Here is a 24,276-nt window from a genome sequence, read left to right on the forward strand (position 1 = left end):
TCTTCTCTTTAGGAGGACATTTCTAGGGGCTAATATAGAAGATTTAGAACTCCAAAGACTTTGGAATGGACAGACTCAGAATGGTGCTACATGAAAACTCTGGATCTCCTGGTAAAAGCTTCTTGTTTTTCTCCATTTTTTCTTCAACTGAGTATAACATTATTCTGATAGTCAATGGATCTGATTTAAGAGTGATTCGCATTAGAAGAGTAAGGAATGGGAAAAGAGCATTAAGTTCATATGGCAGTACCTCTTATCTGTCATAGATTCTAAATTGAAAATATGCCATAAAGACGAGATTTGCCATCAGTCTTGTAAAACTACGGAGGTGGAATTAAGTAAAGAACTAAAATGAACTGAATTGCATTGAGTATGAAAACAACAGTTGTTAGAAAAGATAGAACATGTAGGAATGACTATTAATTGAAAGTTGATTACCTAGAAGAAATTTAGAATAGCACCCTGAGTGTTAAAATCTACTTTATGATTTAAATGGATGTGTTAAGCTTATTTAGAATTTTTACTTTTTAAACATTTTTACTGAAGTATAGCATGTCATATGAAAGTGCACATTGTAAGTGCAAAATTCAGTGACTTATCACTGAGTGCTCCTGTGTGGTTATGACATCATTTTAACTTTTAAATTAGTGTTAGGTTAATGTAGAAAGATGAAATGAAAGTGCTAACAGCTTTAAAGAGCATTTTATGCTAAATCTGGAGATAAGATCCAATATTTTGATTTTTCCAATATAAACATTGTTACTTTATTCCATTAATGTATTGTTCAGCTACTATTTAGCAAACACTGTTGCTGGGTACCAGTGACATTATGTTGATCCTGAGAGAAATAATCTATTTTTTCATGGAATTTACCATCTAACAATGTGAATCAGGTAGGCTTAGAGAGGGAAACATTAGTTGAATATTGCTCTGTGCCTTCAGAAAGAACTGCCCACTTCTAAGTTTCATTAATACCTTTTGAATTTTCCAGGTTTTAAGTCTGCTCTTGCAATTCTTTTTCCATCCCCAGTTTTTTTTATAATTACCCCTATCTAGGTTGCCTATAAACACGAATATTTTTCAAAGCTCTTTCACTGAGACTATATGATCCTGGGTGTAATTTTTTTCTGTCTGCTTTGCCATTTAGAAGGAAGGGGTTATTGTCTCAGTGTGTCCTTTGTTAATCTCCAACCTCTGAAACCATCTGCCTTCTGCAAAGTCTCTTTGAGGGAAGACTATACTTTTGCCCTCTTTCTTTTTTTCTCAGACTTTAGAAGAAGTTTTGTTCATTTGAGTCCCTTCATTATTGCTGTGGTCTCAGTTCTTAGTGCCTGTTCGATCTCTGGTTCTCTTGGTGAGTACTTTGTCAAATCTACTTGCAGCCTTAGCCCACTCTGACAAGAATCATTGAAAAGCAAATAATTCTCCTGAAAGCAAATAGCATCTGAAAATATACTTCATGGTTTCAAAAGATCAGATATTAAATGCACAAACTAAGAACTTAACCATGTGATGCAGAAAAAAATCAACAAAACAATAATAATAATAAACTCTCACTGGGAAAAATACATTTTACTTGAAGATTTGAAATAATGTCTAGCTAAAAAAAAAAAAGGGAACAATACAGAGTAGGAGAAACCTCAGAATCATTGGGATAAAGAAATGTTGGAACACTTGAAAAAATTCAAATGCCAACATGTATCTAAAACTGTATTGATGGAGGCAAGATGGATACCACAGGTTTCTCTTGTGGCTAAAATAATCATGAGGTGGTAGCTGAGACATTTGGAAGGAATATAGGGGAGAGGGGATTTATTTTATAGTAGAAGATAATTGGAAAGTATATCCATCTCAACTTCCATTTAAAGTAGATACATTTCTGCCAGATTTCAACTAGTATTTTTAAAATTTATACTATTTTACATATATGTGAAATAGGTATAAAATTCCTTGTAACTGGTCTTTTCACCAGCAGCCTTCTTTCTATTGATCTTGGGATTTTGGAGAAACTTACGTAGTTCATCCCTTTAAAATTTTGTACTATCTTATTTAAATAGTAAACTCTCCGTGAAGATTATATAACTTGATATTGTAAGGACTATCAGCCATAAAATAAAGATATTATATAGTATAATATATAATTACATATTATATATTATATATATAATTGTGTTACTTACCTTTACCAGTTCATGCCATTGTTCAATTTGAAGCCTGTGATACCAATATTTGCTTTTGAATTCCTGTGAAATTGCATCTTCCTATTGTACCATGGATGGGTCCAGGAATATTTTTCAAACCTGGATTTGGAAAATAAATAAGTAATCTAAAGACTAATAATTTTCTACCTGCCCTTTGGATCTTGACCAACTGCTCCCTTTACTCATTGTTACAGGAGGAACAGACAAGGAGCTGAGACTAGCAGCTGGTGAAAACAAGTGCTCTGGGAGAGTGGAGGTGAAAGTCCAGGAGGAGTGGGGAACTGTGTGTAATAATGGCTGGGGCATGGAGGAGGTCTCTGTGATTTGTAGGCAGCTAGGATGTCCAACTGTTATCAAAGCCACTGGATGGACTAATTCCAGTGCTGGCTCTGGGCACATTTGGATGGATCATGTTTCTTGTCGAGGGAATGAATCAGCTCTCTGGGACTGCAAGCATGATGGATGGGGAAAACATAGTAACTGCACTCACCAACAGGATGCTGGAGTAACCTGCTCAGGTAAGACCTGCATAAGGCAAACTCTGGACATGAAATGCTTTGTGGAGGAAAAATATGTAGATGGGTTAAAAACAAAAAGGAGCCAGTTTTCTCTAAGTAAGCAAGTCCACATATGCATTACCGAATTCATTGCTGAAAGACCAGAAAACACATGATGAAGTCCTATTAAAAAATAAATCGAGATTCTGAAAACTTCTATCAATGAGGTAGTGACTAGCTTCAGTTTTATATTCAGTATAACCTCCTACTCTACATAAAAAATATCAAGATATCTAAGTTAATTCCTTGTCCTCTTTCCCAGTAACATGCTGCTTTCATGCACTGAGCCACAAATTATTACCTTTTTGTCCACTAGCTGATAATCAACTTACTGAACCAAGAAATAAACATTCTTAGTATTAATCCTTCTTTATGGAGGAAAGATGTATCATAAAGTATAATTGCTTTCCCCAGTGTACAATGTTATTCATTTTATTTATGTGATGGTTTTAATTTGTAAAATATTTTATAACTTTTATCTCAGTTGACCTTAAATAACTCAGAAAATCATGTGTCAGACCTTTCTGCTGACAAGTCCTCTGGTCCTAAGTTTCGGACCCAGTGCAGATTCCTGAACTTCTCATCTCTCCTTGTTCACTTCGCTGACCTTTAGGCAGCCCTTTCGCCTCCCGACCACTTTCTTAGAGGCCATCTCCTCCATGGGACTGACTTTAGAAAGAACTCATTTCCCTCTGCACTGGCATTATCACAAGGCTAGTATCTAGAAGATGCCGGGCTAAATTCCAGCTCAGCCCCTCATTAATGCTATTATTTTGAGCAAGTTGTTAAATCTTTCTAAACCTCCGTTCCTGGGGACTCAATATAGAATACATAAAAAGCTACTGATACAGTGTGGTATGTAATAAGTTTGTTAAAAATTAAAGCCATGGCTCACTGCTTCTCTACCTTCACAACTCAGTTCTCTTCTTTCTCCCTCCTCACCTCCTTCCCCTTCACTCCCTCTTCCCCTTCCCCCCCCTTGTCTTTTACGTTAATCATATTCAGTGAAAAGCAATAGTAACATATACCTCGAACATCTACAGCAAAGTTAAAAGTCATAATAAATATTGCCAGGCTCTCACCATAATTATTGCTATCTCTAGAGTGGACTTTTTAAGCTAAGAAACAGCAGCTAGTACTTTTAACTCTTGTTTTCTTTCTTTCTTTCTTTCTTTCTTTCTTTCTTTCTTTCTTTCTTTCTTTCTTTCTTTCTTTCTTTCTTTCTTTCTTCTTTCTTCCTTCCTTCCTTCCTTCCTTCCTTCTTCCTCCCTCCTCCCTCCCTCCCTCCCTCCCTCCCTCCCTCCCTCCCTCCCTCCCTCCTCCCTCCCTTCTTTCTTTCTTTCTTTCTTTCTTTCTTTCTTTCTTTCTTTCTTTCTTTCTTTCTTTCTTTCTTTCTTTCTTTCTTTCTTCTTTCTTTCTTCCTCCCTCCCTCCCTCCCTCCCTCCCCCCCCTCCCTCCCTCCCTCCCTCCCTCCCTCCCTCCCCTCCCTCCCTCCCTCCCTCCCTCCTTTCTTTCTTTCTTTCTTTCTTTCTTTCTTTCTTTCTTTCTTTCTTTCTTTCTTTCTTTCTCTCTTCTTTCTTTCTTTCTTTCTTTCTTCTTTCTTTCTTTCTTTCTTTCTTCTTCCTTTCTTCTTTTAATGCCTTGGGATGGAGTTGTTTAAACTTGCTTTTACAAGTTTACACATTTATGTTCCAACCAGTGCATAGCCACTCAATTTACTAGTTTTAGGAAGTTTCTGCATTTCTGAGATCCTTCACCCCAATTAATGCTCAATCCTTGGAGCCTCTGCCTCTCGGGGAGATTTTATTATTATCACGTGCACAGGGGGGATACAGCATGACTGTAAGGAGAATAGACTCTGGTGCCACACTGCTCCCCCCCCATCCTAGGTGTTTGATCCTGTGCCAGCTATTTAACCTCAGTTTGCTTATCTGTAAAGTAGGGATAGTGGTAATAACACATGATGCTTAAAGTTGTGAAGCCTAAAGAAGAGAACATATCTGATACACTTGGGAAAGCATATGCATATTTTGATTTTGAGCTATTATTATTATTAATAATTCATAATAATAAAAAAATCTTGTTAAGTGGAAGTCTTTGCCTGGAGTTTAGAGCTTTTAAAATTGAATTACTTTTTCAAAAGTGGTTTCTAAACATTTTGTTCAAAAACAAACAGATTTTGTTTTTCATATTTCCCAAAATTTCATCCCAAATTTCCTTTTCTCAGGCATTTTAGTCCTCATAGAAAATATAATGAAAAGTGTATAGAGAAATTTTCTTAATAAAAAAGCTGTTTTTGCTAAAAATGGTACCAGATGCTTTGGGGGTGGGAAAAAAACCCACACAAACAAAACCTTTGGTTTACACAAGAAATTGGTAATAAATGAATTATTTTTAACTGATTTTTCCCCCAATTTTTAATAACTTAGTATACAACAAAGTGTTCTTGCAAACTATTATGCATACTTATGCTTTTTTCTTTTCTTCTGTTTCCTAATTTCAAGTTCAAGTTCAGACAATTATTCATGCTCTGAATTGTTTGTGATAAAGAAAGGTTAAAATAAAGATTCTGGTCTTTTCTCTGCTCTAGATGGGTCTGATCTGGAGCTGAGGCTGATGAATGGAGGAAACCGGTGTTCAGGAAGAATAGAGGTCAAATTCCAAGGACAGTGGGGAACAGTGTGTGATGATAACTTCAACATAGATCATGCTTCTGTGGTTTGTAAACAGCTTGAATGTGGAAGTGCTGTCAGTTTCTCTGGTTCAGCTAATTTTGGAGAAGGTTCAGGACCAATCTGGTTTGATGATCTTGTATGCAATGGAAATGAGTCAGCTCTCTGGAACTGCACGCACCAAGGATGGGGAAAGCATAATTGCGATCATGCTGAGGATGCTGGAGTGATTTGCTTAGGTAAGGACAGATCTGGGTTTGTTCTGTTCTCCAAGAGAGAACAAAAAAAAGGAGAGGATGGCTAAGAGTCTTAAAAGCCTGAATTCTTAATACATCATGAAGTCTACTTTTTTTGTCGCTTTGTTACTTAACTTCAGGTTCCAGTTCTGACACCCACAGAGTTTTTAGGGTAACTGAAATGAAGATAGATTAGGGAGGAAGGATTAACAGTGAAACTGGGATTCAAGTAATGAGAATTGAAGGAGATGTTTAAACAATAGTTCAATCCAAAAAAATTAAAAAAAAAAAAAGCAGGGAAGAAAAAAGAAAAGAAGAAAAGGCTTACCTAGTAAATGTTGTCTTCTGGATGAATTTAAAAGCAAATCACTGCCCACCCCCCCTCCCACCCCCCGTTCTTATCATTTTCTACCTACAGAAGTCCCCTCTTTAACCACACTAACCCACCCCCTTCCAAACTATTAGTTCAAATTTACAGAATCAAATGATTAAACAAAATTGTTGATTTCCTATAAAAATTGCATTCATGCTATTACTGTGGTATTAGTATGATGAGCAGGCACTGTGTCTGTCTAGAGACTCTATGTTCCATACTTGATCAGGGGACAGAACAGTGGATTTGTATGTGCAGGGATGACATTCTGTTTTTTTCACTTGAGTTCTTAGTTTGAAGAAGATCTAGTATGTCTTGAACCCCAAGGAACATTTAGGAAAATATAGTTAGAGTAAAAAAGTCCTTGTATTCACCAGCTATCTTTTTTTAGGGGGTGGGGATGGGGTGAAATAAACTTAATTCAAACTCATTTTGAAATAAGAAAACACTGACTCAGAAAACTGGAAAATTCAGGAAGTGCATGGCTGAATTCAAGGACTCAAGCAATGCCATCAGGGTTCTGGCTCTTTTTTTATTTCTTGAATAGGCTTTTTGTTGTTGTTGAACAACAGACCATTGAACAACGGACCGTCTATTGTCTGAACCACAAAGGATGGGATTCCTACAGAAAATAGGGATTTTGTTAGCTGAAGAAAATGAAAGAGATTTGGGGTAGAAAAAAATCACAGTCTGAACCTTCCGTTTTCTTTATCCATCAAAATGTTTCTAGGTCCCAACCAGCACCTTTCTCCTCAGTGTGGTTTATACACGCTGAGGAATCACAATAAACAGTGTTGTGGCAACAAAACTAAAACGGCCAGAGGAAAAACCCCGTTTACCTATTATAGGATATCACTCGGAACCAAGTTCTGTTCTTTGGGGAATATTGATTGGGAGAAGGTGAAAACAACAAGGGTTAGGTCTCTTTCCTCTTTGCTTTGCTTTTAAACTAAGGAATTGGTCACAAAAGGGCCAAATATATACCAACCAGGTAGTGTGGGTAGTAATTCAATCAGAGGCAAAAGTGAGTGTTGAGTATCGAGGCAAACCAAAGTGTGTGGGTGCCACCTAAACACATGCAAATGTATAATTAACAAGAAAAACAAAATCAGTTTCAACAAAAACTCTAGTGGTCAAATAAGCATATCACTAAATAAAATTTAGCTCCTGGAACTCCTGTTAGGGAGTTACAGTGCATGCTCTCTCTACTGAGAAGTCCTGTCTTCTTGCCTGACCCACTCCTTCATCCTACTTTAATAAATTTTTTGTTTTGTTTTTCTTAACATTTCTTTTATGTGCATCCATGTGTTATTTTATTTTTTCAATACAATTTATATTCAATATTATTTTGTATTAGTTTCACAACATCCTTAATAATTTTCAACAGTAGTGTATCATTGTTTTCTTTATCCTTATATTTCCATTTTTCCTTAACTCATTTCAGATACAGCTACTTACAGTCTCCTTATTCTTGTTGTTTCTTTTTTAAATTTAATTTTCAATTACAGTTGACACACAATATCATGTTAGTTTCAGTTGTACAGTGTAGTGGTTAGAAATTTAAACTACATATGAAGTAATCACCTTGATCAGTCTGGCTCCCATCTGACACTCTATATAGTTATTACAATATTATTGACTATATTCCCTATGCTGTAGTATACATTCTTATGACTGTTTTTACAAAGTCCAATTTGTACTTCTTAATCCTTTTTACCTGTTTCACCTAACCCCCAAACTCATCCTGACAACTATCAATTTGTTCTCTGTATCTATGAGTTTGTTTCTGTTTTGTTGTTTATTTTGTTTTTTAGATTCCACATATAAGTGAAATAATATGGTATTTGTCTTTCTATGTCTGGCTTATTTTGTTTAGCATATATCCTCTAGGACCAGCTATGTTGTCTCAAATGGTAAGATTTTGTTCTTTTTTGTGGCTGAGTAATATTCCATTATACATATGTACAACATCTCCTTTATATATTAATCTAATAGATGGACACCAAGGTTTCTTCTACACCTTGGCTATTGTAAATAATGTTACAATGAACATAGGGGTGCATATCTCTTTTCGAATTAGTGTTTTGGTTTTCTTTGGGTAAATAGCCAAAAGTGGAATTGCTGGGTCATATGGTAATTCCATATTTAATTTTTAGTGGTTGTGCCAATTTGCAATCCCACCAACAATGCACAAGGGTTCCCTGTTCCCCACATCATCGCCAACATTTGTTTGTGTATTTATTGACAATAACGATTCTGACAGGTATGAGGTTATATCTCATCATGGTTTTGATTTACATTTCCCTAATGATTAGTGATGCTGAGCATCTTTTCAATTTGGATGCCGTTTTTCAGCCTCACATGTTTGTGTGTGTTTTCAGTTTTCTTCTCATAATTGATTTCTAGTTTTCATACCATTGTGGTCGGAGAAGATGCTTGATATTTCAGTTTTCTTAAATTTATTGAGACTTATTTTGTGACCTAACATGTGATCTATCCTGGATAATGTCCCATGTGCACTTGAAAAGAATATATATTCTGCTGCTTTTGGGGGAAATGTCCTAAAAATATCAATTAAGTCCATCTGGTCTTATGTGTCACTTAAGGCCATTGTTTCTTATTGATTTTGTCCGTAAGATCTACCTATTGATGTCAATGTGGTGTTAAATCCCCTACTGTTATTTTACTATAGATCCCTCCCTTCAATATTTGGTATATGTATTTAGATGCTCCTACATTGGATGCATAGATGTTTACAAGAGATGTTATTACCTTGTTGGATTGATTCCTTTATCATTATGAGATGTCCTTCTTTGTCTTTTATCATGCATAGCTTTTGTTTTAAATTCTATTTAGTCTGATATTAGTATTGCTACCCAGATTTCTTTTTTCCATTTCATTTGCATGAAATATCTTTTTCCATTCCTTTACTTTCAGTCTATTTATATGTCTTTGAATCTTAAGTGGGCCTCTTGCAGACAGCATATGCATGGGTCCTGTTTTCTTATTCACTCACCTATCCTATGTCTTCTAGTTCATATACATTTAAAATATAGGTAAGTATGTCGTTATTGCCATTTTATTAATGGTTTTCTGATTGTTTTTGTAGTTCTCAGTTTCTTTCTTATTCTTTTGCTCACTTTGATTTTATGTTGGTGACTTTCTATAGTATTATGTTTGGATTCCTTCTCTATTTTTTGTACATTTCTTATAGATTTTTAGGTTTTGGTTGTCATTTGCTTCATATATACTAAGCAATGTTTGTGGTAGTCTATTTTAAGTTAATGATTATTTAGGTTCAAACACATGCTAAAATCATTACCATTTTTACTCACACACCCTCGTTTTTGTTTTTGTCATTATTTTTCACTCTAATGTGTGTGTATTTGTGTGTCACCCTTTTTGTTTTTATTGTAATTACAAAGAATGTGTTACTTTTAAAGCCTTCTGGTTGAGGGTCCTATGTATGCCAAGGTCATCTGCCAGTTGTGTCTCCCTTGGGACCTCTTGGTAGAACCTACAAAGTGACCTGTTCCTTGGTTGCCACTTGTGCTGGGCTTGGAGATGCTTGGGAGGGGCTATGCTGTAAACTAAGGCCAGCTGCCACTTGTGCAGGCTTGTGGCCCCCTAGTTGCAGCTACATTATAGGCCAAGACTGGCCATCACTTATGCCAGGCTTGGGACCACCTGACGGGAGTTACAGTGTAAGTTGAGACCAGTTGACGCTTGTGCTGGGTTCAGGGCCACTTAGCAAGCTGAGGCCAGTCGCTGCTTGTTTGGGGTTTGTGGACCTTTAAGAGATTTGGGGAAAGTCTGCAATGGATGCGAAGGCAGGCCACTTGTGTGGAGGAGCAACTGGAAGAGGCTCAGGCCAAAGGAGCTAGTTGGGTGGGGAAGTGTCTCAGGGAATCACCAGGGTGCAGAATGGTGTTAGCCAGATTAATGGAGAGCACAGATTTCATGCCTGCTTGCACCTGGCTGGCAGGGTGGGAAGAGAGTTCAACAAAGGAATGTCCATTCCCAGACAGACTTGCTCCAACCCCTGCCCTTCCAGCTCTCACCCTAAAGTTAGCCAACTTAGTTTCTCTCCCTACAACCCTGAAACTTTTCAAGATGCATCCTCTGCACTGGAATTTGGAGCAAATGAGATTGTGAGCAAGTGAGTCTGTGCACAGGCCCTTTATGACTTGCAGTGCCTCAGTCTCTAGCAGCTCATTGTCTTTCTTGGACACAATTCTCACTGTTTTTCACAGCCAGATGTTATGGGAACTCCTCCTCCTGGCTGGGGAGCTTAGAGTGAGGCTGGGACACTTCCTTCCTCAGGGGGACTTCTGCAGCCAAAATATCCCTCCAGATTCTTAATTGCCACACTGTGAGTGTGGGACCTGCCCATTCCACATCACCACTCCTCCTACCACTCATCACATGGCTTCTTCTTTATATCCTTAGTTATAGGATTTCTGTTCAACTAGTCTTCAGGTGTTTCTCAATGATGTTTGTTTTCTAATTTAGTTGTAATTTTGATGTGGTCATGGGAGGAGGTGAGCAAGAGTTTACCTACTTAGCCACCTAGTAGTCTCTTACTCTTCTTTATCACTGACTTGTTTTATGTCCTTCTTACAGATGGAACAGATCTGAGCCTGAGACTGGTCGATGGAGTCAGTACATGTTCAGGAAGATTAGAAGTGAAATTCCAAGGAGAATGGGGGACAGTGTGTGATGATGGCTGGGATAGTAATGATGCTGCTGTGGCATGTAGGCAACTCGAATGCCCAACTGCCATCACTGGCATTGGTCGAGTTAATGCCAGTGAGGGAACTGGACACATTTGGCTTGACAGTGTTTCCTGCCATGGACATGAATCTGCTATTTGGCACTGCAGACACCATGAGTGGGGAAAGCATTATTGCAATCATTATGAAGATGCTGGTGTCGTATGTTCAGGTAAGTAAAAACAAAAACAGAAGGAAGGACCTGTATTCTTTAGGAGTAAGGATAAGTATGAGGTGTGAGAGACAAAAACATTGAATAATTTTTTTGTTGGAAATTTGTTTTACAGTTGTGATGAATCTTTAACACTTTCTTTATTCTACTAGTTTGGAGGGTCGTCTGATGCAATTTTCTGTAATAATTATTCTTACTGCTATTAGGTTCTAAATCTACCTAGAGCTCTGGAATAGAAAATGATATAGCTCTTTTTAAAATATCTGTCTTGTTCATATTTTTCTGCCATTGACAGTTTTTATTAACCCTTGAAATTATCATCTCATTTCTAACCAAACTTATGATCTATGGCTGTGAGAAAAGCCATAACATGGGTAAGCCATAATTTCCAGTGTCTCAGTATCTGGGAAGGAGCAAGATTTTTAAAAAATCCTTTGGGAGTTAACCCCCACATATATCTATAGCTTAAGTTTATGTTTCTTTTGCAGATGGATCAGATCTGGAACTGAGACTTGTGGGAGGAGGCAGCCGCTGTGCTGGGACAGTAGAGGTGGAAATTCAGAAACTAGCAGGGAAAGTGTGTGACAGAAACTGGGGACTGAAAGAAGCTAATGTGGTTTGCAGGCAGCTGGGATGTGGATCTGCACTCAAAATATCCTATCAAACGTATTCCAAAGTTAAGCCAACAAACATGTGGCTATTTTTAACTACCTGTATTGGAAATGAAACTTCTCTTTGGGACTGCAAGAACTGGCAGTGGGGTGGACTTACTTGTGATCACTATGAAGAAGCCAAAGTTACCTGCTCAGGTAAGACTTTCATCAATATGTTAAGAAGTTTGACTTGAGGTTGGGAAATGCATTATAAGTAGATAGAAAACTTTCTGCAGATGCACAAAAGCATGAAAAATTATGGTATGCCCAAGCATCTTTAGGCTGGAGCATTGGGTATGATGGATAGAGTAATAGATATTAAGGCTTTTCAGGTAACATCATACAGTATTTTCAAGTATTCTAACTTATTAGTGTTTATCATTTCTCCTTAATTTTAATAGGTGAGTGATGTTGGGGAATCTACCAAAGGTCTCTGCTGCAATTTCCTCAAAAGAAAAATGGTGGTAACAAAAACACCTACCTCACAGGATTACGCATCAAGTGATCAGTAAATGGTTATGATAATTATTAGTAGCGTTAGTATTATTGGTCTTCACTGATAGACTGAACTCTGTGATAGACCCTTAAACCTACTCAAATGCCTAAAACATTGTAGGCGATTAATAATATTTGTTGAAAGGATAAATTATTGTATAAATAGTAAAGAAATATTTAATTATCTTGAAGACAAAAAAATAATGTGAAAATGTTTGAAATGTAATTAATATATTTGTAATCATGTCATAGATTTTTTAGGAAAAGAACTTAGAAACAGAGAGACCACTTAGGAAGCTATTGCAAAGGACTACATGATATATGATGACTAGTTACATTAAAGCAATAACAAAAATTATGCAGAAGAAATATGCTAGAAGACTGACAGAGTGGTGACTTTCCACCTGTGCAGTGTATTGTGAGAGTCAGGATTCTAGGTTCTGGAATATACTGCCTAACTTCAAATCCTAGCCCTTCACTAACTGGCTGTATGAACTTAGCAAATTATTACAGCACTCTATGTTTCAGTTTTCTTATCTGTAATATTGGAATGATATTAATAATTTTTTTCTAAGTCAATTGTAAAGATGAAATAATGTTTGTAAAATACTTAGTAAAATGCCATATATAATAGGTGCTCACTTAGTGTTCACTACTATCATTATTATTACATTTATGGTGGATAAAGGAGTGGTTCAATTTCAGGTCATTCTAATTTGGTCTAGATATCATTAAGTGAGTAAAGAATACAGTGGACTTGTCAATACATAATTCATTCCATTTTGAACACCCAAAGTTCCAGATGTCCAGGTAGATATGTTTATGAATATAAATTTAAAGAGAAAAGTATAAATGAAAGCATTTATTGGCAATTAAGAGAAGATGTCCATTGATGAGATCGGGAAGTTGAGGATAGAACCTTCAGTCAAGGCATTCATGAAAGGTTCTGTCGGGCAGGAAAGAGGAGAAACAGGAGAAAGAAATGTCTCATGTATCAAGTGCAACATATCAAAGGGAAAAAGAGGTCTGATGTTCATTTTGAAAACAGGAAGTATATTGAAAAACTTCTCATAAAACCTTTGAAAGGGCTGGTGCAGATCCCAGATTGCAGTAGCTGGAGGAATGAGTACAGGGCTAAGAGACAGAGTGACTACACATTATCTGTGGCCTCCAATGTTATGAACAACGTAAGGAAAATACAGAAAACAAAAGCTATCATGCCTCTAAGAGTGGTTCGTTCCAGGAAGCAAAGTTTCAGAATTCTCTCAGATAAATTGGTCTAATGAGGAATGGGGAGGTCTAGAATTTGCTATGTCCAATTCTAGGCAGAGGAGCCAAAAGGAACAAGTATGGAAGGTCACTGAGCACCCTGGCCTCCCTTTCTCACTTTTCACTCCCTTCCTCGCGTCCATCATGAAAGGAAATCTTGAAATTACTTTATGTCTCACTGAAATATTATTTTTCAGCCCACAGGGAACCCAGACTGGTTAGCGGGGACATTCCCTGTTCTGGTCGTGTTGAAGTGAAACATGGCGACACATGGGGCTCCGTCTGTGACTCTGACTTCTCTCTGGAAGCTGCCAGTGTGCTGTGCAAGGAATTACAATGTGGCACGTTCATCTCTATCCTGGGGGGAGCTTACTTTGGAGAAGGAACTGGACAGATCTGGACTGAAGAATTCCAGTGCGAGGGGCATGAGTCCCATCTTTCACTCTGCCCAGTAGCACCCCGCCCAGATGGGACTTGCAGCCACAGCAGAGATGTTGGAGTAGTCTGCTCGAGTAAGACTCAGAGAACATGTTCAGTTTGTTCCCTTTCTTGGAAGAGAGTAGGGTTATATAATCAAAGCATCTTTTTAAAGTCTTGTTTCCTTCCAGGATACACAGAAATCCGCTTGGTGAATGGCAAGACCCCATGTGAAGGAAGAGTGGAGCTCAAGGTTCTAGGGACCTGGGGAGCTCTCTGTAACTCTCAGTGGGACATGGAAGATGCCCATGTTTTGTGCCAGCAGCTTAAATGTGGAATTGCCCTTTCTATCCCAGAAAGAGCACATTTTGGGAAAGGAAGAGGTCAGGTCTGGAGGCATATGTTTTACTGCACTGGAACTGAGAAACACATTGGAGATTGTCCTGTAACTGTTCTGGGTGCATCACTATGTTCAGCAGAGCAAGTGGCCTCTGTAATCTGCTCAGGTAAGAGGATCAAGGGCAGCCAATGATAAGCCTCTCCCATGATGTTGTGCCTTAAGAGCAGGAGTACCTATAAGGATGAAGAACAAAAGTAAAAGGGAAAGATCCATTGTGAGGGATCATGAGAAATGTACCGGGATATTAACCTCATTTGCCTTTTTAGAGAAAGTGTAAACTTAGTTGTCATGGATCTAATAGTTATCTATCGCTTACCATGTGCCAGCCCTTCTCAAAGCGCCTGATTAATTCCCTGCCTGGTTGACCTGTCCCTGTTTCTTTCCCTCTAAAGCTATTTTTGTTCTCAGCTCATCTGTCTAATACTTTTTCTGGCCTCCTTTCCTCACCCTACCCTTTTTTTTTTTTTTTTTTTAATATATCTGTATTGATTTCAGAGAGAGAAGGGAGAGGGAGAGAGAGATAAAAACATCAATGATGAGAGAGTCATTGATTGGCTGCCTCCTGCACGCCCCCGACTGGGGATTGAGCCCACAACCCAGGTATGTGCCCTGATTGGGAATCGAACCTCAATCTGCCTGGATCCTAGGTTGATGCTCAACCACTGAGCCATACCCGGCTGGTCTCATCCTACCTTTTGAATCTTGTATGACTGAGCATTTTGGTGTTTGCAGGAAACCAGAGTCAGATACTATCCCCGTGCAATTCATCATCTTTGAACCCAACAAGTTCTACCATTTCAGAAGAAAGTGCTGTTGCCTGCATAGGTGAGAATCAGTGACCAATCTATAAAAATGATCTCAATCCTTAGGAATGCATTTTATTAATCATTTACTTTCACTTTCCAGAGAGTGGTCAACTTCGCCTGGTAAATGGAAGTGGTCGCTGTGCTGGAAGAATAGAGATCTATCATGAGGGCTCCTGGGGCACCATCTGTGATGACAGCTGGGACCTGAGGGATGCCCACGTGGTGTGCAGACAGCTGGGCTGTGGAGTGGCCATTAACGCCACTGGTTCTGCTTATTTTGGGGAAGGAACAGGGCCTATCTTGCTGGATGAGATAAACTGCAATGGAAAAGAAGCTCGTATTTGGCAGTGCCCTTCACATGGCTGGAAGCGGCACAATTGCAGGCATAAGGAGGATGCCGGAGTTATCTGCTCAGGTAAGTTCTGCACGTAACCTCTGGTCACATTCACATAAGGAAGGACTGAGGTAAGGCAAAGGGTAGTGGGGATATTAATCTGAGAGAATTCCCTGAAAAGTAGGTACAGAGGAAGCTGTTGCAAGAGTCAGGATCCCAGAAGTATAGACTTGATTAATTATGTTACCTCCTGTGCGAGGTAGTATAAAGTCAGGAGAAAAATTCACAAATGAGCTTGCAGATCATGGAAATGACAACAAAACTAATAATGAGAAGTTCTTCTATAAATATATGTGGAGCTGGATATTGGGTAAAGATTCAGTGCACCACCTGATAATTACTGTATTAAGAAAGAAGCAGATTTAAAGGGACAAGAAGAAATACATCACTGCTACATTCTACAGAGAAAAAGATAATTACCATGCCCAAGTAATTTTCCATGACAAATGAGACTTATTTGTCATAGGAACACATATGAGACTTATTTGCCATAAGAGGCCACTGATCTCGCTTTGTATACATAGCAAGCTTTAGAAAGGATTATGAAGTAGAAAAATGTACTCAGTTATAATATATTGGGAAAAACAGTGCTATGACTCAGTAACTTAGGGAAGTGAAAATTCTATATGCCAGGAGTGATCTGGATATTAGTCACATTTAATGATACAAATTTGGTAGAGAACATGTGCAACAAAACTGTAACATATCAGAAAGGGAACTATTTCATTTTAAGGTAATGTACACAAGCCGAGACTGGAAAAGCAGAAGGTATAGTAAAATACTATATTTACTAAAATCTACTAAATCACCCAGCAGTTACTAAAGAAGCACTACTAATTGACATAGTTTACCTATTTTTGAAGTCATTCTCACATCAGAGTAAAGGGAGGGAGTCTTGTGAATTTTCAGAGAAGGTGCAACTACTAACTCTGTACTTCACCCCAGAGTTCTTGTCTCTGAGACTGACCAGTGAAACCAGCACAGAGGCCTGTGCAGGACGTCTGGAACTTTTTTACAACGGATCTTGGGGCAGCATTGGCAAGAGTGACATGTCTTCAACCACTGTGGAGGTGGTATGCAGGCAGCTGGGCTGTGCAGACACGGGAAGCATCAGCCCTGCATCTTCAGCCAAGGCAATGTCCAGATACATGTGGGTGGACAATGTTCAGTGTCCTAAAGGACCTAACACATTATGGACATGCCCATCATCTCCATGGAAGTGGAGACTGGCAAGCCCTTCAGAGGAGACCTGGATCACATGTGCCAGTGAGTATTTGTTGGCCTATATGAAAATGCCATTCTGTGACTCCACTATGATATTCTGTCTTCATTAAGTAGTAATGGAGTAAACTCTAGTTAATATCTCTTCTACCTGAGCAGTAGAATTGATTTTATTTAATTTGACCTATAGATTTTCAAGATCAGAGATCATTTTTTCATAGACTATTTATATTCCCCATGGCCTTCCTGAAAGTTTTATTCAATTTCTTTCTCTGTGAACAAATGAGGAGCAGAAAATATGTGATTCAAGATTTGAATATTGAATGGTCTACCTTACCTTTCCAATTTTTCTTTCAAATATTGTTTTGATATACTAATATAAAAAAAGAAGCAGTCACAAAGATCAGTCCTAAAGTATTTCCCCATTCTCCATCTTTATAAACTGGAAGAAATTTTTTATGTACCTGGCAATCTCCCAAGCTCTTTTCTATTTGAGAAAACTTAACATTATATAATGTTATTGTTATTTATTTGACATTTCCTGAGTCACACTAATGTTCTTATGTCTGGTATGAAATATTTTGCTGAAAAGACATGTGTTTTCATAAAAGATATATTTTGTTCAAATATTTTTTTAAATGCACATTAAATGAGCAAAGTTTTAAAATAGAGTCTTAAAAAGAGTTTCAAATATTTCTTTTCCCCTGTGACCTCTTAGGAGTTTTTGTCTTCTCAGAAATGACCTTGGGGTCTCTGATTTTTCAGACAAGATAAGACTTCAAGAAGGAAACACTACTTGTTCTGGACGTGTGGAGATCTGGCACGAAGGTTCCTGGGGGACAGTGTGTGATGACTCCTGGAACCTTGACAATGCTCAGGTGGTGTGTCAAGAGCTGGGCTGTGGCTCAGCTTTGAAGGCACTCAAAGAGGCGGCTTTTGGTCAGGGGACTGGGCCCATATGGCTCAATCAAGTCAAGTGCAAAGGGAATGAGTCTTCCTTGTGGGATTGTCCTGCCAAACCCTGGGGGCACAGTGACTGTGGACACAAGGAAGATGCTGCTGTGATATGCTCAGGTGAGTGCCGGGATACTGGACTAAGTTGGAATCTCTGGTAGCAAAGAAGGTGTGAGCAGTCAAGTGTATCATGTAAAGACTGGATATGTCAACATAGGGATCTAGTGGGGAGAGAATCATGATGTTTCAAGTCTGAAGAAATGATGAAAATATTTCTTGTTGTACATTGGCTTTCACCAAGGAAAAGCATATTGCTTACCTGTATCCCTGTGCAGAGGGAAGAAAGAGAAGAGTAGCATAGTTTTAGGTGGCAAGGAGTAGTTTGCTTGGCTGAGAGGCACTAAAGGCTCATGTAGAAAGTAAAAAATTTTTTCAATAAAATCTATATTCCTTAATCCAGGAAGTGGTACCACCGCCCATCCAAATCTCCAGTTTGGATTTCTTCCTCTTATCTATCACCTCCCCAAGTCAGTCACCAGGTCCTATATATTCTTTTTTTAATTAAATTTATTGGAGTAACATTAGTTAATAACATTATATAAGTTTCAAGTGTTCGGAAACAGAACTATTTGTTCTATATATTACCCTTAGAAATGAGTCTCCTCTTTTTCTCCTACAGGCAATGCAATCAAAGAGACATCAAATGCCACAGGTATATCATGGGGTTTATGGGCATGAGACCAATTATTTGCATTATTTAGAATCCCTCTTGTTAAGAGACTTTAGGTCAGGAGAAGTTTGGAGGATATCAAACTTACTTCAGTGATCCTGTATATAACCTAAGAGAAGGATAGTAATTAGGGACCCAGTTCTTTCAGCTTACACATTCTCATCTCTTGTGCTATTTACTTGTGCTTAGGTAACAAAGCCCCTGTTGTATTTGGAGTCCTTGGGGCCATTGTGTTGGTTGGTCTCATCGTGTTCCTCTTGTGGTTTTGGAAGCGAAGACAGCTACAGCAACTTACAGGTCTGAGCCAAATTATGGTCTCTCTAATGTTTTATGGGATAAGAAAGTTTTTGGTGTAAAAAACAAAAAAATATTAGATTCAAGTATCAAATGGCCAGAAAGATGGAGCCTACAAGAGGCTTAAGCAGTTTCTCAAAAAGAGTGAACGCGATTTCAGAAAAAAGGGAAGGGAAGGGAAGGGAAGGGAAGGGAAGGGAAGGGAAGGGAAGGGAAGGGAAGGGAAGGGAAGGGAAGGGAAGGGAAGGGAAGGGAAGGGAAGGGAAGGGAAGGGAAGGGAAGGGAAGGGAAGGGAAGGAAAGGAAAGGAAAGGAAAGGAAAGGAAAGGAAAGGAAAGGAAAGGAAAGGAAAGGAAAGGAAAGGAAAGGGGCCTAAGTTGTATTGATGATTCCTGTACTCCATCTATATGTTTAATTGGGACATTATAGAATTGATAGTTTAGAATAAATATGTTTATATGATTTAAGGTGAATCCTTTTTTGCCCAACATTTATTTGCTTTTACTATATACTTATTATTGATTTTACTGTTCTGTCAAGCAATGTGCCTAGGATCTGATGATACAGACATGGATAATCAAATGTTTTTGTCTTCATGGAATTTCAAGTCTAGTGGAAGAGCTATCTATGTAAACAAATAAATTGCAGTGTAGTATTATACATTTATATGAATGAGAAAAAAAGCAGCACAGAGAAGAGAATAACCGAAAGGGAACAGGGAATATCAGAGGCTTCTGAGAGGCATTTGAGACAAATTTTGGAGATAAGAGTTCAAAGAACTGCGTTATAGGGAGAGAGAAAACTCCATATAAGTGTGGAGAAGCTTAAAGGATGCCACATTTATTGTTTGGGGAGCAGGAGTTGGTGGGGATTAAAAGTTGAACTTCAGGAGAGAAGCTACTGATAAGGCTGGAGAAGAGGGAAGAACTTAGGAAGTTCTGTATCCCATGGTAAGAAGAATAGTCATTAAAGAGTATTACGGAGGGGAGTGAAATAGTCAAGCAGCCTTTAGGAAGTTCTGGGCAACAGGATATATGAGGGATTGAAGGAGGACCACATTACTGACAAGGATTACATTTTGAAATAGTTGGGATGAAAGATGAAAAAGACTTTATAGTGAGAATGGAGGGAAGATCGATTTTAGTGAAATTTTAGGAAATCTCCAATGAATTTAAAAAAACACACAAAACTGCTGGGTGCCTTGGTTGTGATGGCAATAGCTTTAGCTTGGTGGTAGAATGGTATGGAAACAAGACAAGGGTATGAATGAAGATTGGGTATGTTTGCACTGCTAGAAAAAGCACACAGACGGAGGGAGTTTTATTATTTTCTGCTGATTTCTAACTTAGGATGTCTGTTGTCAGTTTCCTCAAGAGGAGAACATTTTATCCACCAAATTCAATACCGGGAAATGAATTCTTGCCTGAAAGCAGATGACCTGGACATGCTGAACTCCTCAGGTCTGTGGTTCCTTAAGTGTCTATAGCCCTGGGGTTCAGACAAGTAGGCTGAAGCATTCTACTTTGCTTAGCAGTGGAAAGAAACCTCAAACATGTAGTAACAGGAAGCATATGATGCATAAAAGGAAGAAGACAGGAATGAACTGAAAATTATTCTTAGAGGACATAAAAATTGCAGTCATGGGGAGACTACTGACTAAGAGGTCTATGTTTCTGACAGAGGTACAAAGACCCATATAGCAGAATATATGACTTGGACTTCATTTTATTAAACAGAAATTAACCTTCTAAAATGTAGTTTAACTTTTCATATAGCTCTTTTGTAGTTTCTTCCATTCTCACTCCTGCTACTTTCCTTTCTCTAACTTGATATCTATCATATTTTTCCTAAAGTCCTAAAAGCTTGCACTTTCTGTATCTTTACCCGGTCAGAGGCCATCACTGTTCACAGGACTAGCTTTATTTCCCATTACACAATTCTCTTTCTTTGTCCTCAGACTTCGGTTTAGCACCAGTGCACTAATTCTGCCTCTGGGAAGCATAACTCTGTTGGTTTGGGGGAAATATCCAAATACCTTCTTACCCCATGAAGGCTCAGAGCCGTCTCAATAGTCCTTACCTTCTGACAAGGGCCTGCCTCACTCCTTCAGTCCAAGGGATTTGGTCTTTGCTGCAACTATGTCAGGAACATAGTATTTAAGACATGGGAAAGACTTTCTGTGCCCCCTCAATCACACTTGTTTCCTTCCTAATTGTAGATGGTGTTTTTAGATGTTCAAAGGGCTTCTAAAGCACTTGAAGGGAGGTCTGATTTATTTCCTAGTAATTATTTTCTTCCATTCAGAAAACTCCAATGAGTCAGATGGTTTTAATGCTGCTAGACTAATTTTTGTGTCCAATTCTCTTCCAAGGGGACCATTCTGAAGTCCACTGAAAAGGAAGATGAGAGTTATAACCTAATGAGGTGAGGAAAATTTATTCATCATCATTCTAAACAAGTACACTCCTTTGAAAAAATGAGAACTCCTCTGGTATTAGAAAGAATGTATATACACATATATTTTTATATACATGTATATATGTTTATGTATGCATATTCATATAGAGAACATATAACAGATTTTTATTACTTTGACTTGTTCACCTTTCAGTTACATATATATACCCTAAGCCATAACAATGGTACATCATGGAGCTAAGTAGAAACTGGGTAAATAAATATGAATAAATCTTTTAAATGTATTATGGGGATCATTTCAAGAAAGAAATAAGACATATTTATGGTTGTATAATGCATGTTCTGGTAAGTGTAAGATACCATAGGGATATAGAAAGTTTGCTTAGGAAAGTTTGGAGAGATTGTGAAGAAGATGTAATGTTCAAGTTGAACATGAGATGACTGACAGACCAGTCCAGGGAAAGGACATGGTATGTACAAAATACGGAGGCATAAAAGAGAAGCACACCTTTGGGAAACATAAGTTTTTCATTCAAAGACATATACTGAACATATATGAACAAGTGGTATCCTGAGCACTGAAGATGCAAAAATTAAAGATACTGTTGACAAAGACAAGATTGTTTAATGAAGTAGGTAGGAATATGGGGAGGTTATGTGGAGGGAGGGGAAGTAATGTGGACCTAAGATGGAAAGGCTGCATAGAGCCCTACAATGAATGGTCTTATCTGTTCCATTTCACATCTATATTTTATTTTAGGGACTCTTGGGGAGGTGGTGGGCTTTGGAAGATTAAGCTGGGGTAAGACACGATCAGATTTGTTTTTTATAGTTTGCTTTCATGAGGAAAATATAACAACAAGGAAATGAACAAGGCAAGAAATTTGCTAAGTTATACATCAAAAAATAAAGGTGATGAAATGAGTGGGTACATTTTCTGTTTTTTCAAAAGTAAGGGTCTTTTTAGAAATATTATATATTTCTTATATATATATGTATATATATAAGAATTACATATATATATAAGAAATACACATTGAATCAAAGGATAAAAGTTAGAACTCTTAAAACTATATAAATGTAAAGTGTTAATATCATATATAGACACATAGAGCACCTATAACTTGTATGTTGCATGGAAAGGGTAAATATATGTATGTAAATTTTACACACACATACATATCTTATCAATTATTAAGACAAATACAATACCTAATGGATAATTGAGAAAGCTATGAAAAGACAACTCATAAAAAATGAATTTCAAATGACAGGCAATTAAAAATGCTTAAATTCATCAGTATGTCTAGGCAATTCAAATTATGACTAATGATGATATGTCACTTTATATAAATCAGACCAAAAAATATTTTAAAACACCAGTATGTATTGCTGGTGGGATTACAGAGAAAAATGTAATTTCAAACATTGCTATTGGAAATAAGAAGTGTGGTAGCCTTTGGAGAAAGCAACATGGAAACTTCTATTTAAAGAAAAAAATTAATGCTTGGGAAAGGGGTACTTCTGTAATACTTTTAACAATAAAGAAATTTAAAAATTTTTTAAAAATAAAAATCCTGGAGAAAAAAGTTTTAATACTTCACAGATCCTTTGACCCAGCTATTTTGCCACTGAGAATTTTTTCCATACAGATAAAGACACTAGTATGTAAGAACATATATAAAGGATTCTTTTTTGCCGTGTTCTTAGTAGTGACAAAAGTTGGAAACAAAGTAAATGGCAATCAGTCATGTAGTGGCTGAAAAATTATGGAAAAACTAAAAAAGGGAAAAACCATTCATGAAAATGCAATAATATCATTCCATCTATGTGTTCATGTTATTGAATAGAATTAAATCTATCTATAAAATTATACATTCATATGTATAAAGAAACATTTAAAAATTCTAACACTATTATAAGCTGAGAAGGGCTATGAATGACTTTTGATTTATAATCTCAAACACATAAATATTATTCTGATATAATAAATAATGTTTAAATTACTTTTTCCTTAAATAGTAATCACTGCTGAAGAACTGCTTCAGAATCATGTGGGGGTGCTTTTAAAAATAGCATTTCTGAACACCACTGTAGTTCTATGGAATAGAAATAATACTTATATACACTGAAGTGTGAAAATAGTTACATTTAAGTTTTCTGTTCAGGAAAGTAGTGTGCTTTTTAATATATGTGAGTGTGTGTGTGTGTGTGTGTGTGTGATAATGTAATACATTACATTACATTATAATGTAATTCTTTTAAGCATGTGCATATAAAGAAGAATATAACAGTTTTTCTATTTATGGCTTTAGTTCAGCCTTTAAGACTGATGACTTGGACTGTTGAATGGAGCAAGAATTTACCTGGTTCACTGAAGATCACAATACAGTCATTTTTCTCCTAGGATTCCAAAGACTGCTGCTGAATTTATAAAAATTAAATTGATGAATGTGACTATTAAAAGTTGTATATAAGACTCTCGGGGGGGTGTAAATAAAAATGAGTATTGCTGATTTAAGCTTGTCTTAACCTCTTGTTCTTGACTTTATGAATTTTTTAGTGGGCATTCTGATTTTTTTTAGTTTCATAAATATAATATGATGTTTTTTCATTTGACAATGTTTTTATTTTAATATTATACATATTTTTATAGTTTTGTTTAAATAATAACTTTCTTCTTATTACTAAATCAAAACAAATTTACTTTTGTTTTTTGCTTTTTAGAAAAGGAAAGTTAGTGATAATTGAAGTGTTTGTTAATAACATATGGTTACCTCTGCAAGACATGGCTCTCATTGGTTCTTTAATTGCTTTTTGTTACTGTAATTCTGGTCATAGACAAAAAAATGCACAGCAACAGCTGGTAAGGAAACAAAGACTCAATGGCTCACTTCTTCATTTCTTAGGACAGTAAAACTGAAACTGAAATAAATGCATAAATTATGTTTTTTCTATACAACTATTATAATGAAAGTTCATATTTTACTAAAAATCACTTTTCTATGTTTCATATAAACATAAATAAGAGTTATAGTAATTCAACACTAAGCTAAGAGTCTATTGTTCAATTTGAGTAAATGCTAGATGCAAATTGGTTTTTAATTCTTTCTCATTATTCGGGTATTGCATATACCCTTTTCTGGCATTAAGGGCTTCAAAGCAACTATCTTGTAGAAACATATTGTTTCACTTTTCATTTCTTTCTCACCCCTTATCAATTCAACAAAGACCTACTATTTG

General features: G+C 37.1%; 1 protein-coding gene across 1 annotated transcript; it reads left to right on the forward strand.

Moving 5' to 3' along the window:
• CD163 (CD163 molecule) lies at window positions 1–23,673 on the forward strand. Its single transcript, XM_016221748.2, has 17 exons — window positions 1–111; window positions 1,268–1,354; window positions 2,396–2,719; window positions 5,349–5,669; window positions 10,663–10,983; window positions 11,472–11,792; window positions 13,598–13,912; window positions 14,009–14,323; window positions 14,950–15,042; window positions 15,124–15,438; window positions 16,363–16,683; window positions 17,404–17,712; window positions 18,272–18,304; window positions 18,512–18,619; window positions 19,965–20,075; window positions 20,987–21,039; window positions 23,349–23,673. Exons 1-16 carry the CDS (start codon window positions 66–68, stop codon window positions 21,007–21,009), a joined length of 3,363 nt encoding a protein of 1,120 aa, XP_016077234.2. The 5' UTR covers window positions 1–65; the 3' UTR covers window positions 21,010–21,039; window positions 23,349–23,673.
• The last annotated feature ends 603 nt before the right edge of the window (window positions 23,674–24,276 follow it).

This window comes from Miniopterus natalensis, chromosome 2 (assembly GCF_054644295.1).
Source record: "Miniopterus natalensis isolate mMinNat1 chromosome 2, mMinNat1.hap1, whole genome shotgun sequence".
NCBI classification, from domain to species: Eukaryota; Metazoa; Chordata; class Mammalia; order Chiroptera; family Miniopteridae; genus Miniopterus; species Miniopterus natalensis.

Bases quoted from the DNA above. Each gene is read 5' to 3' on its own strand.
- CD163 (XM_016221748.2), top strand. From the start codon at position 66: ATGGACAGACTCAGAATGGTGCTACATGAAAACTCTGGATCTCCTG. The intron at 16,684-17,403 runs GTGAGTATTTGT...CTGATTTTTCAG, and splicing joins GACCTGGATCACATGTGCCA to ACAAGATAAGACTTCAAGAA. The intron at 20,076-20,986 runs GTCTGTGGTTCC...TTCTCTTCCAAG, and splicing joins GGACATGCTGAACTCCTCAG to GGGACCATTCTGAAGTCCAC.